This window comes from Arachis hypogaea, chromosome 16, assembly GCF_003086295.3.
Source record: "Arachis hypogaea cultivar Tifrunner chromosome 16, arahy.Tifrunner.gnm2.J5K5, whole genome shotgun sequence".
In the NCBI taxonomy this organism is placed as follows: Eukaryota; Viridiplantae; Streptophyta; class Magnoliopsida; order Fabales; family Fabaceae; genus Arachis; species Arachis hypogaea.
Genome location: NC_092051.1, coordinates 143501961 through 143516654, shown reverse-complemented (window position 1 = coordinate 143516654; position 14694 = coordinate 143501961). Strand labels below are relative to the sequence as shown.

At 35.9% G+C, this 14694-nt stretch overlaps 3 protein-coding genes across 18 annotated transcripts; 2 read left to right on the top strand and 1 right to left on the bottom strand.

Annotated features, from left to right (window-relative positions):
• The first annotated feature begins 236 nt into the window (after nucleotides 1–236).
• On the top strand, nucleotides 237–1264 carry LOC112757752 (protein MAIN-LIKE 2-like). The gene is made up of 3 exons (XM_025806310.1): nucleotides 237–922; nucleotides 1006–1096; nucleotides 1184–1264. The coding sequence occupies exons 1-3, from the start codon at nucleotides 237–239 to the stop codon at nucleotides 1262–1264; spliced, it is 858 nt and encodes a 285-aa protein (XP_025662095.1).
• Nucleotides 1265–3350: 2086 nt separating this feature from the next.
• LOC112757751 (uncharacterized) lies at nucleotides 3351–5706 on the bottom strand. The gene is made up of 4 exons (XM_025806309.1): nucleotides 5577–5706; nucleotides 4080–5126; nucleotides 3640–3995; nucleotides 3351–3569 (listed from the first exon to the last, which is right to left on the bottom strand). The coding sequence occupies exons 1-4, from the start codon at nucleotides 5704–5706 to the stop codon at nucleotides 3351–3353; spliced, it is 1752 nt and encodes a 583-aa protein (XP_025662094.1).
• Nucleotides 5707–8420: 2714 nt separating this feature from the next.
• Nucleotides 8421–14694, top strand: LOC112755508 (uncharacterized). Of its 16 annotated transcripts, none has more exons than XM_072221415.1 (11): nucleotides 8465–8705; nucleotides 8840–8939; nucleotides 9112–9184; nucleotides 9272–9530; nucleotides 10418–10480; nucleotides 10731–10770; nucleotides 11264–11328; nucleotides 11545–11661; nucleotides 12242–12370; nucleotides 14104–14159; nucleotides 14309–14694. In XM_072221415.1, the coding sequence occupies exons 3-11, from the start codon at nucleotides 9117–9119 to the stop codon at nucleotides 14370–14372; spliced, it is 861 nt and encodes a 286-aa protein (XP_072077516.1). In that variant the 5' UTR covers nucleotides 8465–8705; nucleotides 8840–8939; nucleotides 9112–9116; the 3' UTR covers nucleotides 14373–14694. The 16 variants fall into 16 exon arrangements, with proteins under 16 accessions (XP_072077518.1, XP_072077516.1, XP_025659432.1 ...); XM_025803647.3 differs by having other exon boundaries at nucleotides 10731–10782; XM_072221414.1 differs by having other exon boundaries at nucleotides 8512–8528; nucleotides 10731–10782.

The window sequence follows — 14694 nt, the reverse complement described above, 5'->3', positions numbered from 1 at the left end:
TGTATGTTTGCTGTTAGAATAGAATAAAATAGAGTAGTTAGTTATTTGAGTATTAGTAGATAATATAATAGTTATTTGTATAAAGTATTGTATTGTTATTATTATTATATTTATTGATTCTTATGTGTAACTGGTTATTTGATAATGAAAATTCGATTCTTTTAAGTTTAATTTGTTAATTTATTAATATTATTGTTTTTGTTTAGGGATCTAGAATGTTGCAATGTGACCACTACATGCCGCCGGATCGGTACAATCTAATAGTGGAGGGGTTTTTACGGGACACCAGCTTTTATCATGTTTCACAGATTGGAGTTGTCCAATGTCAGTCAGCATTGGTTAATGCTCTGATTGAGAGATGGCGCCCCGAAATTCACACCTTCCATTTTCCGGTTGGTGAGTGTGCTTTGACACTGGAGGATGAGGCGTTAATTTTTTGTCTTCCGATGAATGGTTTGCCAGTTACGGGACCGACACTGAGTAGTTATGAGGCGTTAGAGGCTGAATGCTTGGATCAGTTTAGTGTTGCACCTAGGCAGGCAGATTGTAGGGGAAGTTTCATCAAGTTGACGTGGTTTCGAGCATTGAAGGATCGGTTAGTGTTGGTTGATGATATCCAGATTCAGAGGTACGTGAAGTGCCACATAATGTTATTGTTTGGGACCGTTATATTTGGAGATAAGTCTGGAGTAGGGGTGCACTGGAAGTTTCTCCCATTACTCCGTAACTTTGCCGGGATAATACAGTTCAGCTGGGGATCGACATGCCTGGCACACCTGTACAGAGCGTTGTGTAGGGCAACTCGTGTCGACTGTAAGGAGATTGATGGTCTGCTGACACTGTTGCTTGCCTGGGCTTGGACCCGTCTACCATTCATTGCGCTGATTCCAAGCAATCCTCGAATCTTTCCGATTGCAAATAGGTAAATTTAATTACTAAACGCTTTTAAATAGTGTATTTTAAATTGTCTCCATAAATGTAAGTTAGCGACTTGCTTGATGTTAGGTGGCGTAACTGGGAATGTCAGAATCGGCCTTACAGATTTCGTACCCTTGAGAACTATAGGAGAGATCTGGATGTTCTGCAAGAAGGACAGGTTTGTTGTAATAAATAAGTAGTTCTTTTCGTTTATCCGTGTTATTATTCTGTGTGTAATCCTCGGTTACTTGCATAATGTGTGCAGTTTGTTTGGGAGCCTTATGCAATTGGAAGGACCGATCCGGACGTGATTCCTCCTGACATCCGCCAGCATTCTGCTATTTAGAGTGCCACAGTTCCACTTATATCTTTTGAATGTATTGAGTGGCATGCATCTGATAGACTGAGGAGGCAATTTGGCTTGACTCAGGGTGTTCCTAATCAGGAGCGAGACCTAGGTGAAGCACACGGCGAAGTTCTGACAGGTCCGAAGAATCAAGATTGGTCTGGAACCCACTCAATCTGAGTTATGCATTGGATGAACCGGTATAGTCATATTCTTGTCGATGACACGGTACCCTCCCAGCATCAGGCAGATATCTACTTGCATTGGTACCGAGATAGATTTGGTTTACACTTGCATCTGTCACAGATCGAACCGCAAGAGAATCAGCCCGGTGATCCTATGCATAATCAGGAGAACCAAGACGTACAATCACCGCCACCACCATCCCCACCGCAACCACCACCGCCTCCCTCACAAACACAGGCACAACAAGAGCCTGAGCAGTTCACTCCATACATTCCTGACACACATTCTGTGGATTACTTGACTCCACCAGTATATCAGCAGTACTGGAGTGTCCCGCACCAAGAATCAGGTGAACAGGGTTCTTTTAGCCAGCTACTTGGGTTCATGGCTCCTGTGCCAGGTTACCCATATCCAGCTTATAGAGACATTCCCACCGACCAGATGGCCCAACCGAGTGGGATTGCTCCAGGTAGATTGTCATTGGATACGAGACCTCGACAACTCACCTCTTCTAGTACTTCCGGAGGTAGAGTTTCTGTTGACTCTAGTATGAGTGATGATGCCACGAGGGGTATCATACAGAGCGGATTTGATCGTCGTGTTCCGATGAATCTAATTCTAGAGAGCTATCAGCTAGTTGATGAGGACAATGATGACTTTCTGGTTGACCATCCAGATGGGGATGAGGTTGCGGATGAGGATGACGATGACGATGAGGATGAGGACGACGATGAGGATGAGGTGGATGGTGAGGATGATGATGATGGGGGTGATGGTCCAGATGATGGTTCAGCGCCTACTGCAGGTAAAACGATTTGTTGGTCATTGATTATTTGACTTCATTATTGAATTATTGAATTAGTTGTTTATTGAATTAGTTGGTTATTGATTATTTGAGTTGATTAGTTGATTCAATTAGTTGGTCATTGATTATTTGACTTCATTATTGATTAATCGAGTTGATTATTCAATTAGTTGTTTGTTGAATTAGTTAGTTATTGATTATTTGAGTCGATTAGTTGATTTAATTAGTTGATTTAATTAGTTGATTATTGACTTAGTTGATTTAATTAGTTGATTGTTGAATTAGTTGATTTAATTAGTTGATTGTTGACTTAGTTGTTTGTTGAATGTTTTCATAGGTACAGCCACTAGCGAAAAAGGAAAAGGATACAACCTTAGAGCTGACCCACCTCGGCGGAGCACTAGTCGGTATACCCCATCCGCTTTTAAGAAGGTTGTAAAGAAATGCAAGAAATTAGTCAAAGATGTAAAATAGGCGATGAGAAAATGATGTTAGGCTTACTTATGTATCTTGTCATGGACTTATTTATCTAGCATGTGTTGGACTTATTTATGTAGCATGTTGGACTTACTTATGTAGACTGTATTGGACTTATTCATGGAACTGGTTCAATTTTCTAGAATGTTTGAGATTTGGAAATGGTTGAGAATAGGTGTGAGAAATATTTGGATGGGACCCGAATAGGGTGGCAAAATCCGAGTTTTAGAGGAGATGCTGCCGAAATTTTATAAAATTGAAAGTTTCATTTGAAGTAAATATTTAAAAAGATTTGGTTTTAAACATGATATATTTTGAGATTGATTTATTTAAAAGAAGGAATTATGTCTTGAATTGGAATTGTTAATCACGTCATACAATAACATCATATACGAAAGTCATACAATATATAAAATATTCAAAGTCATACACTAAATCGAGCGTCCATCTACTGCGGATTGCTTGGACCACCACGTTGACGACATCTACTACGGCTGTGGCCATCGGCCCCGCATTGCTTACATCGCCTAGGACCGCGCAACATCCGAGTGTCCATCTCATTCAAGAAACGGGTCATCCTTGGCCGACCTTTGGATACCCGTCTAAGGAATGGATTACCTACGAATCGAGGTCCATGGTAAACAGGCCATGTTGTTGGATTCCCGAGTGGCCTAAACCTAGCCCTGTACACTCGTCGAACCTGGTCCATCTTGTAGACATCATGTACATACAGTTGCCAATCAAGACGTTGGTTTGCACAACAAGCAAACACATGTCAACACGGAAGCCGGTCAACTTGGAACTCACCACAGTCACACCGTTGTTGACGGAGGTCCACTGCATACTCCACACCACTCGGACACTCACGCACTTCGAATACCTCATTCTGTCGGTCAAAGCAACTCACTTGGATGTTACCTGCTGCCCGCTGCTTTGCATGTAGTTTGGAGGTTACAAGCTCAGAGAACACATGTCCTGAATTAATTTGAGCCTCAGCCTCGGCCCTTTTTCGGGTGAACAATTCATTAAGCCTGTAAAATGTTGCCTTAACAAGTGCAGTGACTAGAAGATTACGAGCCCCTTTCAGTACCGAGTTGATGCATTCTACTAGATTGGTTGTCATATGACCCCATCGATATCCCCCATCAAATGCTAAAGCGTATTGCTCACGCGAAATTCGATCCAACCAGTTGGTATAAGCCTCACCCCGCTCACGTAAACGCTGATAACGCGTCTCGTACTCGCGAACTGTTCGCGAGTAACCTGTCACATAAAAAAGGACCCACCATAAAAAACGTTCATCATAATAACTGAGTTCAGGAATAAATGTAATCGTAACTATCATACCGATGTTGACGATAAGCTTCTGCAGATACGGAGCCTTGAATTTCCTCAGAAAGTTGGACTCTATGTGTCTGATGCAAAACATGTGGAATGCTTTGGGAGGAGACCAAGCTCCGTGACAACGAGCAATAGGAGCCCTAATGGAATCGTGTCGATCGGAGATAAGACCCACACCGTCACGTGTCACAACATGCTGTCGCAAGTTACTCAGAAAAAAGTGCCAAGCCTCAGATGTCTCTCCCTCAACTATCGTAAATGCAATCGGCACGATGTTGTTGTTGCCATCCTGTGAGACTGCAACCAACAAACAACCCTTGTATTTTTCATACAAATGAGTTCCGTCTACCTGTACTATTGGCTTGCAATGTCTGAAGGCTCTAATACAAGGGTAATAACTCCAGAAGACTCGGTGTAGCACACGAATATTAGGAATCAAGTCATCTCCCTGGTACACAGGCATTGTTTCAAAATGAACAACTGCGGATGGCTCCTTGTGACACATGGCCTCAAACCATATCGGCAAGGCTTCGTACGAAGCTTCCCACCCTCCGAAAATTGACTCCACTGCCTTCTGTTTTGCCAACCATGCTTTGCGATAACTAATGGTGTAGTTAAACTTTGACTGTACTTCTGCAATCACTGATTTCACCCTAATAGACGGGTCAGCTTCTACCAATGGCTTTATTGCTTCTGCAACTGTGTTGGAATCCAGCTTCGAATGATCTTGAGAAATGGTGGCCCTAGTACAGGTGTGACTACCATTGTACCTCCTTATCTCCCAACAGAACTTTCTGGACATTTTGCTCACCCTAATTAGCCAATCACATCCTGCACCATACTGGGTGCATTTAGCATAGAATATCGTCGGTTCTGACTCATGCACCCGATAATCTACACCTCTGCGAATTGTATAATCTTTCATCGCCTTAATCACTGCCTCCCTAGAACTGAATTCCATTCCCACAGTAAATTCACCATCCGGCATAAGGGGAAGCTCTGCGGCAACAACATCACAAATTTTAGACTTGTCAGAACCAATAATGTAATAAACTAACAAGCACAGAACAATGGAAACCGTACTTCTCAAAACCGAACCGGTGATCGAACCGGTCAGATCACTGGTTTAACTGATATACCCGGTCTTATGTAATTAAAAAATAAAGCATAGTAAAAAATTTTTACTAACAATTCAACAATTTTCGTTGCCTTCTGCGGTCTCACCATGAGACTGGACCGGTCTAAGATTCGGATTACCAGTTTGTCGGACGAACCAACCGGTCCGGTCGAACCGGTCTGTCAGTTGAACCGGTCGGTCCGGTCGAACCATCAAGTCCCATCCTAATGCCCTGCCCGGTCGGACTGGCCGGTCCATTCTAGATGACCAGTCCGGTCAAACCAGTCATTTCGGTCGACCAAGCCGGTCCGGTCAAACCGGCCAGTCGGGCCCAAATGGCACACAAATCATACTATCACAAATCTTAATTTAAATTAACGGCGCACCTGCATTTACATATTGAGGAAACTCCGGTGCATGAATGGCCTCCAAATCCAACGACCGCATGAAACTCGGCTCCACAAATGGCTGCTGATTTGCTAGTGCATTTGCCACATCCACCACATCTGTCACCATAGCCTCGTCAGCTTGATCTTCGTCTACACCGGGATCAACGACCTCGTAGTTACTTTCGAACTCTTCTTCACTATCACTGTTGTAATCTTCCAATTCAATATCTCGGTCCGCTGCAGATTGCTCGAACTCGATATACAGTTCGATAAACGTCATTCGCGACCGACTTTCAAGATACACTGAAAACATTTCTTGCATGCTCGCTTCGTCGGTCACGTATTTCGTTTGAAATTGCACGAACCCACCAAAGACAGATATAGGATATCTGTACAGAATACACGACACTCTCCTAGATATTTGAGACTCCATCCTCTCACAAATGACCCCTTTTAATTCTTCAAATGACAGTGTGAATGGAATAATAATATCTAACGGATTATCACACACAAATTTCACTCCTTCTGATGTTTGTAATAAAATATGGTCATGATAATACACTTTTAATCTTACTCTATCATCCATGATAATAGAGAAGAAGAGATCTAAAAATAAAGAAGAAGAGATTTGCAGAGAAGAGATTTAGAGAATTGTAGCACCGAAGAGGAGGAATGAAATGAGCTGCTCAGATTAGTGGGTACATCTATATATATATATATATATATATATATATCACACTCAAATCGGACCATCCGACCACATCTATGGCCATTCGAAATTTTTAGAACTAACTAATCGGACGGTCCGATTAGTAGAAAGCCCGCCCAAAAATTTTTTTAAACCCAGAAATCGCTGGGTCCGATTTGGGTTAGCTGGAGTTTTTCTGAAATCAGCCCTCAAATCGGTAGGTCCGATTTCCTTGGGCAAAAAAAAAAAAAAAATCCTACGCATGCTACAAATCGTATGGTCCGATTTGCATGCATGCAACTTCGCCACGCACAAATCGGACAGTCCGATTTGTGCCTCTCACCCCCTGCATGAAATCGACCGTCCGATTTCCCTCCGTTAGCTAACCGCCGTCACACACTAGTTAAACACCTCTCAGCGCCATAAACGGGCGTTACACCAACCCTTGGTTCATATCCAGAAAAATTGGCCATATCAGATTGAAGTCCACAACAAAAAGAATATTGTATAAATATTAAAAGTAACATCTCTGTACAACAACAAAACTTACTGGGCTTTAGAATTAAAATAAATAATACATGAAAAATAAGTTAAAAAACCATGTACTAAATTCAGAAAAAAAGATATATTAGAATTTTAAAAAAATAATATTAAATATATATTATGTATATAATATTAAAATTTAAATAAATTTTGTTTTGTGTAAAATAAAATTATAATATTAAATATAAACACAATAATAAAAAAATTTGTGTTATATAAATTTAATTAATACATACATACACATATATATATATAATTTTATTTTGTGTGAAACAAAATTATAACATTAAATATGAAGTGAATGATAAAATATTTTATATTATATAAATTCAATTTAAAAAACATATATACAACGTAAGAAGCAAACAAACATATAATAATTTTATTTTGTGCGAAACAAAAATTCATATAAAAAAATATTATATAATTTTTTATTAACAATTTTTTATTGAAATATGTTACTTTCCTATATTTAAAATATATTATTTGAAATAATTATATTATTTTAGTTAATATATATTATTTAGAAAAATATTTAAAATTTATTATTTTGTATTAAAAATATATTATTAGTTTTTCCCGAAACAAGGTTTTTTTTTTGGTTCAAATACTATGATAAAAAAAATTTACGTAACTGCGACTATTCAATAAATATTATATAAGTTAATAAAAGAAAGAAGTACTCTTTTCTTTTTTTACCAAAAATAGGAAGACTCAAATCCGCGACCATTTTAGGTGAGTATGAGAAGATTATGCTATTTGAATTATAACTCGTTGGCAAAGAAAAAAATACTCTTACTTATATATTAAATAGAATAATTATTTATTAGGCTCATTCTTATACAAATAAAAATTTCTCTTAGTTTTATATCTGTAATATTTTATACCAATTAGCTCTAAAGTTTAATTATTTTTTGAATAAATTAATAAAAAATAATACAAATAATTGTTAAAATATAATTGTATTTTAATTTTTCATTTTATTACGTACACGTTGAGAATAATTTGAAATAAAAGATAATGGACTGCCTTGTATTTTGTGCTTTGACTGCATCGTCATCTGAGAATTATGGTGCCTTCATGGAGATTGGAATACTTCTATAGAATCGGTTTGTGTTTGGAGTTAGCCAACCAGTAGCGGCGATAGATAGGCTTCTTCCTCTTCTATGACAGCGATTTTTTGGGCTTTAAAAGTCATTCTTGGCAGAGGGGGAAGGGAATGGGTTCAAGAGCGTCAAAATTTTTGTGACTGGCCAGAGCAATAGTGAAAGCACTGCCAGTAAACAGTGAAGATGCTTGAAGACATAGCATCGACAATAGAAGAATTCGATCAGATTTTTCTGAGTGCTTTTGTGGTGTAAAGGTCGTCCTATGTTAAACGAGAGCTAATTAGTTTTTTTTGTTAGTATCAATTTGTTTATTCAGCCCATGATAAAAAATAATAATAACAATAATAAATAAATTTAATTTACGTAATAACTTTTAATATTATTAATTTTTAAAGAGTGCTGCACTCTACTTTACCTAGAGTGCATTAATATTTTATATATATATATATTGTTTACTTTATCGTATATTTTATATGCTTCAGAACGTGACAAAAATGCTTTAGTTTTATTTATTTATTTATATCTCCACTGTTTCATTTTTTCCAGTTTTTGATTCAATTCAGAGTGACGGATTTTGAGAGACATACAATAAAATTCCATTATTACAACGTAATTTTCATGTCGTGTTAGTTTAATCGCTGATTGATTTCATTACGAATATCGGATTAAGCTAGCATTTGCCTTTGTTTTTGTGATTTTTTTGGTTGTTGTGATGAATTTTGTTATTTAATTAAAGCATTTGGAATGATGCACGGCAAACTGTTTGATGAAAAGCCTCAGAAACAAGTTGGGTCATTCCCGTTCCTCTTTAACGTATTTTAGTTGTTCTGCTACTGGATTGTACTAACTGGTAACTTTACTTGTGCTTTTTGAGCTTCCCGGTGATTACTGATTAGTGTAATTTTTGTTCGTTCTTCCAGTGCGCGCAGATTATTTCACGCTCTTAACTGAATCAATCCTTGCGTTTTCAGTTTCACCATTTCGTGCAACAGGATATAAGTCATCCATATGTCACAAACTGTAACCATGTTCTTATTCTTTTTTAAAGCACTTCAGTAGTGTTGACTAAAAATTCAATGTTAAGACGTAAGGGTGGATATTTGTGTAATTATTAAGAGTTAAGGGGTACTTTACAATTTTGCAAATAGAAAGGAGATGAATTTAATTACTCTGAAACTATCCTCCGATACAGAACCAATGGAAAAACCATCAGAAACCGAAGAACCCTCTTCAACTCCGTTGCCAGATCATCAAAACTGGATAGCGTGCGTAAAAGATTCTATTGCACTAACCTTATTATCGTTATTCAATTTTACTTTTTGATTAAAAGGATAATTTCTTTTTCCTTTCAGAGCACAAGATTTGCTGAGGGAGAAGCTGATCAGAGAGGATAGCTTCACATGGAAAATACCCGAAGACCGTTCGGATTCGGAGGAAGGATTATTGAGATACATTGGCGGAGTTGATATAAGCTTCTCAAAAGATGACCCATCAATGGCGTGTGGCACACTTGTGGTTTTGGACTTAAGAACTCTGCAAGTTGTTTATGAAGACTTCTCTTTGGTCAATATTCGAGTTCCCTATGTTCCTGGCTTCCTTGCATTCAGAGAGGTAAATGTTCCTTTTTTTATGATTAAACTCAAAGATACATGTACCATTACTTGAAAAATTTGTGACGTCAATTCAGTTTCTTTATAACTATAGGTGACTTCAGTTTAGTCTGAGATATATTTGACATTTGTCCCTTTCTTTTACCATTTGGATTCTATTCTTGAAGACAGAAATATACATTGTGACTACTCACATAAAAATTTTCATGTGGAGATGATAGCTAATATGTTGACAGGTTCTGGTAAGTTAAATAATTTAGTCAAATATATCAAAATTTTTAACTATTCTCAAATATCATATTTAGATATAGGAAATCTTCATGTGAGTAGGGCAAACAACCCAACCCTTGAAACATACTTCAGTCCCAGGTGGCGAAGAGCCGACATCAGGGTAGCAAACCTTTCCTAGAGTAACTTTTATCCATTGAGCAACGACCCTTCCACTCAACACCGTGGTCGGATCACTAAGGATGACTTTCATCCCTACGGATCACTAAGGCTGACTTTCGTCCTGCTCAACGGGTCGGTCTTGCAGTAGTCACCAATATATAGATAGATTGGTTGATTTAGATATTCACTTTTAGAAAATATAAGAAAAATTTTGTCTCAGTCTCGCTCTCTCTACAACTAAGTGTGTTTCTGGTTCTACTGTCTCTTTGTTTCTCTTGCAGTGTCTAAGCACAGCCTAACAGATGAATTGATTCACAAATCTTTAAGGAACTAAACTTTGTCACAAATGTGTTAAAAACTAAAATGATGTCATGCATATCTTTAAGGACCAATTAGCTAGGATAGTCTTTTCTCAATTTTGATTTATAATTTTCCTTACATTAAGTGTCTAAATTATTTATTTCAGCTCTTGTTTTGATTAATCTTATAATATTTTAGGCCCCAATTCTTTTAGAGATTCTGGAGAAAATGAAAAAGAGTGGTAGTTCTTTCTACCCACAGGTGACTGTCGTATCTTATGTTGAAAAATAGTTCTAATTTGCTTAGTCTACCTTGTATATCGATTGGATGGTGTGTGGCTCATGTGGATCCTACACTCCATTTAGCGTTGCAAGAGTGTGTTTCGAATATACTGAATTTTAAAATGAAGATTATTTACTTTGGAATTTTGTAGCAGTCTTTTTTCTTTTTGATGATTTTGTACAATGTTTTTGTCATCTGAATGGAAGTTGATTTTGGTGTTTATTGACAGTTGTTAATGGTTGATGGAAACGGAATACTACATCCCCGAGGCAAGTGCTTTTGTAAGAGATATGCCAATGTTATGTATTGTTCTTATACTGCTGTTTGTTTAAGCTAAAAAATATTCTTTTGAATTCTCAAAAGAATTATAAATTTGAATTTATTTAGCAGTAGTGAATTTGAAATATAATACTGTATTTGCAGAGTAGCTGCTTTAAAGTGAGGAACTATTCATTGTCATTAGACTGTTCTCTTCTAGTAATGGGACATTGTTTTTCAAACATTTTGTATGCTTAGTAAACCATCAATTTGTAATACTGGGTCATTGTTTTTCAAATATTTTTATGCTTTAATAGACCATGACATTGAATAGTGATTCAACCAATGAATTTTTATCACTCCATTTTCAATGTCTAAGTTTTTCCCCTAATGTAAATTATGTTTTCAACTTTTTCATGTTATAATTGATATAAAATATAGAAATTTTAGCTTGTTATTATCTTACCATGTATAAATGGAAATTCCCTAAATTAACTTATGCAGGCTTTGGCCTGGCCTGTCATCTAGGAGTTGAGGCCAATCTCCCAACAGTTGGAATTGGAAAGAATGTTAGTATTGATAATATTCGATCTAATTCATTCTTATTGTCATGGTTAGTCATTTTTTTTATCTTGTACCTATCACAAAACTGAGGAGCTTCTATTGATAGAAATTCGGTTATCGATCATTTAAGAGATTTTGCACTCTCTTTTGTTCTTACAGTCAAGAAGAAGAATTGCCGTTTAAATACTCGAACACTTATTCTTTACCTGTGTATGTTCCAGTTGCATCATGTGGATGGTCTTAATCAATCTAGGGTTAGAGAGCTTCTTGAAGCTGGAGAAAATTCTTGTAAAGATTTCATTAATTTGGTAGGTTGCTCAGGGCATATATGGGGAGCGGTAAGTCATTCATCTAAGACCAAACTAGCTATTTGGTAACTCAATGATACATGTGACTTGGTTTTAACTCCTGAATGATACATGTTAGCATCAGTTTTAGTCTTTAATTGTCTAACAGAAGTTTAGTTATTAAAATATTCATGTGGCATCTATTTGGTCCTTTGTTCAGGTAAATTCATTAATTTATTTAAGGTCAACATCTATTGTTGAAGGACCAAAGTGATGTTACATGTATTTTTTTTCAAGTACTAAATTGATGTAATGGACCAAACTAATGTGAGCGTACATCTTTCAGGGACTAAACTGATGTCACAAATCTTTTAAAAATCAAACTAATGTCACCTATATCATTGTGGGACTAGATAGCTAGTTTACTCTTTGAATTAACGGCATTTTGTTATTTGTTACACTAACTGCTCTGGTGAGCACAAGCCATTGGAAAAGTCCGTGCCATATTGCTGGCATGTTATGAATTGCTATCCAGCTTAGACTTACACATGCTGCTAAAATCCAGTTTCAAGTATTTATACAGTTATAAATATTTATTGAATCAGTTTTTTTTCCAAAACAATATGTTTAGGCCATGAGATCTACACAAGGATCTATAAAGCCAATATTTATATCAATTGGTCATCGGATTTCACTTCAAACTGCTCTTAGACTAGTTCAGATGACTTGCAAGTATCGTGTTCCCGAGCCAATTAGACAGGTGAAATTATTTGTCATTTGAAAGCTTTTGATATCTCATTAGTTTCACATGTATTCATATAAATCGTATGTCCATTACTAGATACAAGTAACTATTTACATGAATTAATCTATAAATTGAATATTTATGGCTTTTATTTCTAGTCCTTTATTTCATGTTAGTACACTTTAGCAGTCTTGGTTCATTGAGAAGAGTTGTTAAGGACTTAAAAGGGAAAGAAAGGAAAAGTTTTGAAAACCAATCACTGCTTTTTTATCTGTGACCCACTAAAAAACCTTTTGGTTTACCACAACTCTTTGGTTTTGTTTTGAACAATTGTAATAAGAAAAAATGTAGAAACAATCAAATCTTATTTTATGATTTTTTTCTCTATAAAATCTTGTAAATAAAAAATACTAGAAATAAGAATACAAATTCTTGCTGGTTCAACCAGTGTTACTGTTATCAAAAGCACAAGTAGTTGATATAATAACTGAAACTTGTTTGAGAGAAAAATACAATGAAAGAATAGTGAGTTTGAAATCTAATTATTAAATTTGGTTGTCAAATTATTGCACCTTTTTGGATCAAGAAAATGAAATCATATTTATATCCTTATTTTAGTGACTAGTGTTTTAATTCATTCTATTATTATTAACTGAGGGTAAAACTCAACCATGTGAAACTAGTTAAGAGGGTAAATATCTTGATTCTATTATTATTTTATTTATTAATTGTGTAAAAATAATAATTGTAAGATTAGTTAAGATGGTAAACATTTACATTCTAATCAAGAGGTTATGGTATTTTAAGAATAAAAATTTGTGCACCAACAAAAGCTATCTAATTTCCATGTATAATAGATGAATAAACACCACAATTTTTTATAATTATTTTTAGGGTTTATCTATTTTATGCCTTAAGAGTACACGTGAACATTACAAAATGAAAAAGTTTTTATTGAAAATATAAAAAATTTAAGTTTTCAATGCATTTGTTTTGCATTTATTAAGTGAAAGCATTTAAAACTTTCTATTAATGGTAAGCTTATCCAAGTCATTTATTTAAGGGTATAGTTATAATCTTGTTTGGAAAAACTGCATATCCAAGTCTCAATGTCTCATGAACAATTTTTTCCTTTTCTCCATTTTCTTTGACAACCAACCAAAGAAAATCTACTTTTCTCCCCATCCTCTTTCTGCTGTTTTTTCTTCCTTCCTTCCATTTTTTTTTTGGGAACCAAACAATGGGTAAATTTAATCTTTCTTTTCCTTGATCAACTTTAGGGTTTTTTTTTTTCTATTTTTGGTGAATTTTGGGCATTCCATAAATTGCTTTTGGGTATTAACTTAATATTATGCTTTATTGAAGGATTTGTGTCTAATTATCAAGACGTTTTGAGCCTTTCGCACCTTAAGGGCACCTTTAGCCTTTGACTACTACCTTGGGTTCAACTCAAAATCTTGTATTGCGAAGTATTCTCTAGATGATCCATGAGATGTTGCTGCATCTCATTCTTAATGTCCTTACAACAGAAAGTCAAAGCATCAAATGTTGTTAGCTAGGCTGATGCATTATTTTCCAACGTTTTTGGTTAATAAATGTTTATATTAGATTGGTTTGGAAAGGTTTTCTATCATTTAGTAAGGTTTTATTTTTCAGAACCGCTCCAGTTACTCGCTTTGTTTCAATTCTTTGGTAACTAATGACATTAAAAAATGCATCCACTTCTTTCATCTGTATTTTTACTGCAGGCCGATATAAGATCCAGAGACTACATTCGGAAGCTCAAAATGAATGCCAGAATGAAGTAATGTCACTGATACAGTACATTGTTAATGACTTCAACACATTTCTCATTGTTTCTTGAACATTGATACTACAATGAATTAAATAAGAGTACAGAACCTTGAGATATAAACTTTATTGCTCTTGGCCTTGCTTTGGTTCCAAATACAGATTTCTCATTGGTGAGACTTACTTGAGCTGGAAACAGATGTTGCAAAAGTATTGCAAAACATGATGGTTATTACAAGATGATAGCAGAGGGCAACACTGTATCGACCACTTGTAAACAACAAAGGTGATGAGATTAATGTTTGATTAATCACATGATATTGTTGTGAGTTGTGACACAACTGTAATGAAATTATGAAAATGGGACATTGTTATGATCCTGAAAAATTGGCCCAAGCTAAAATGGGCAAGAGAAATCTGAAGGGAAAGATGGTATGACCGTGATTCCATAGATTCAAGTGTAGCTTGTACCTGATTTTGATCCATATCCCCATGAATTTTGTCTCAGTACTTACTTTATAATCACACTCCATTATTTCCCAGATTTA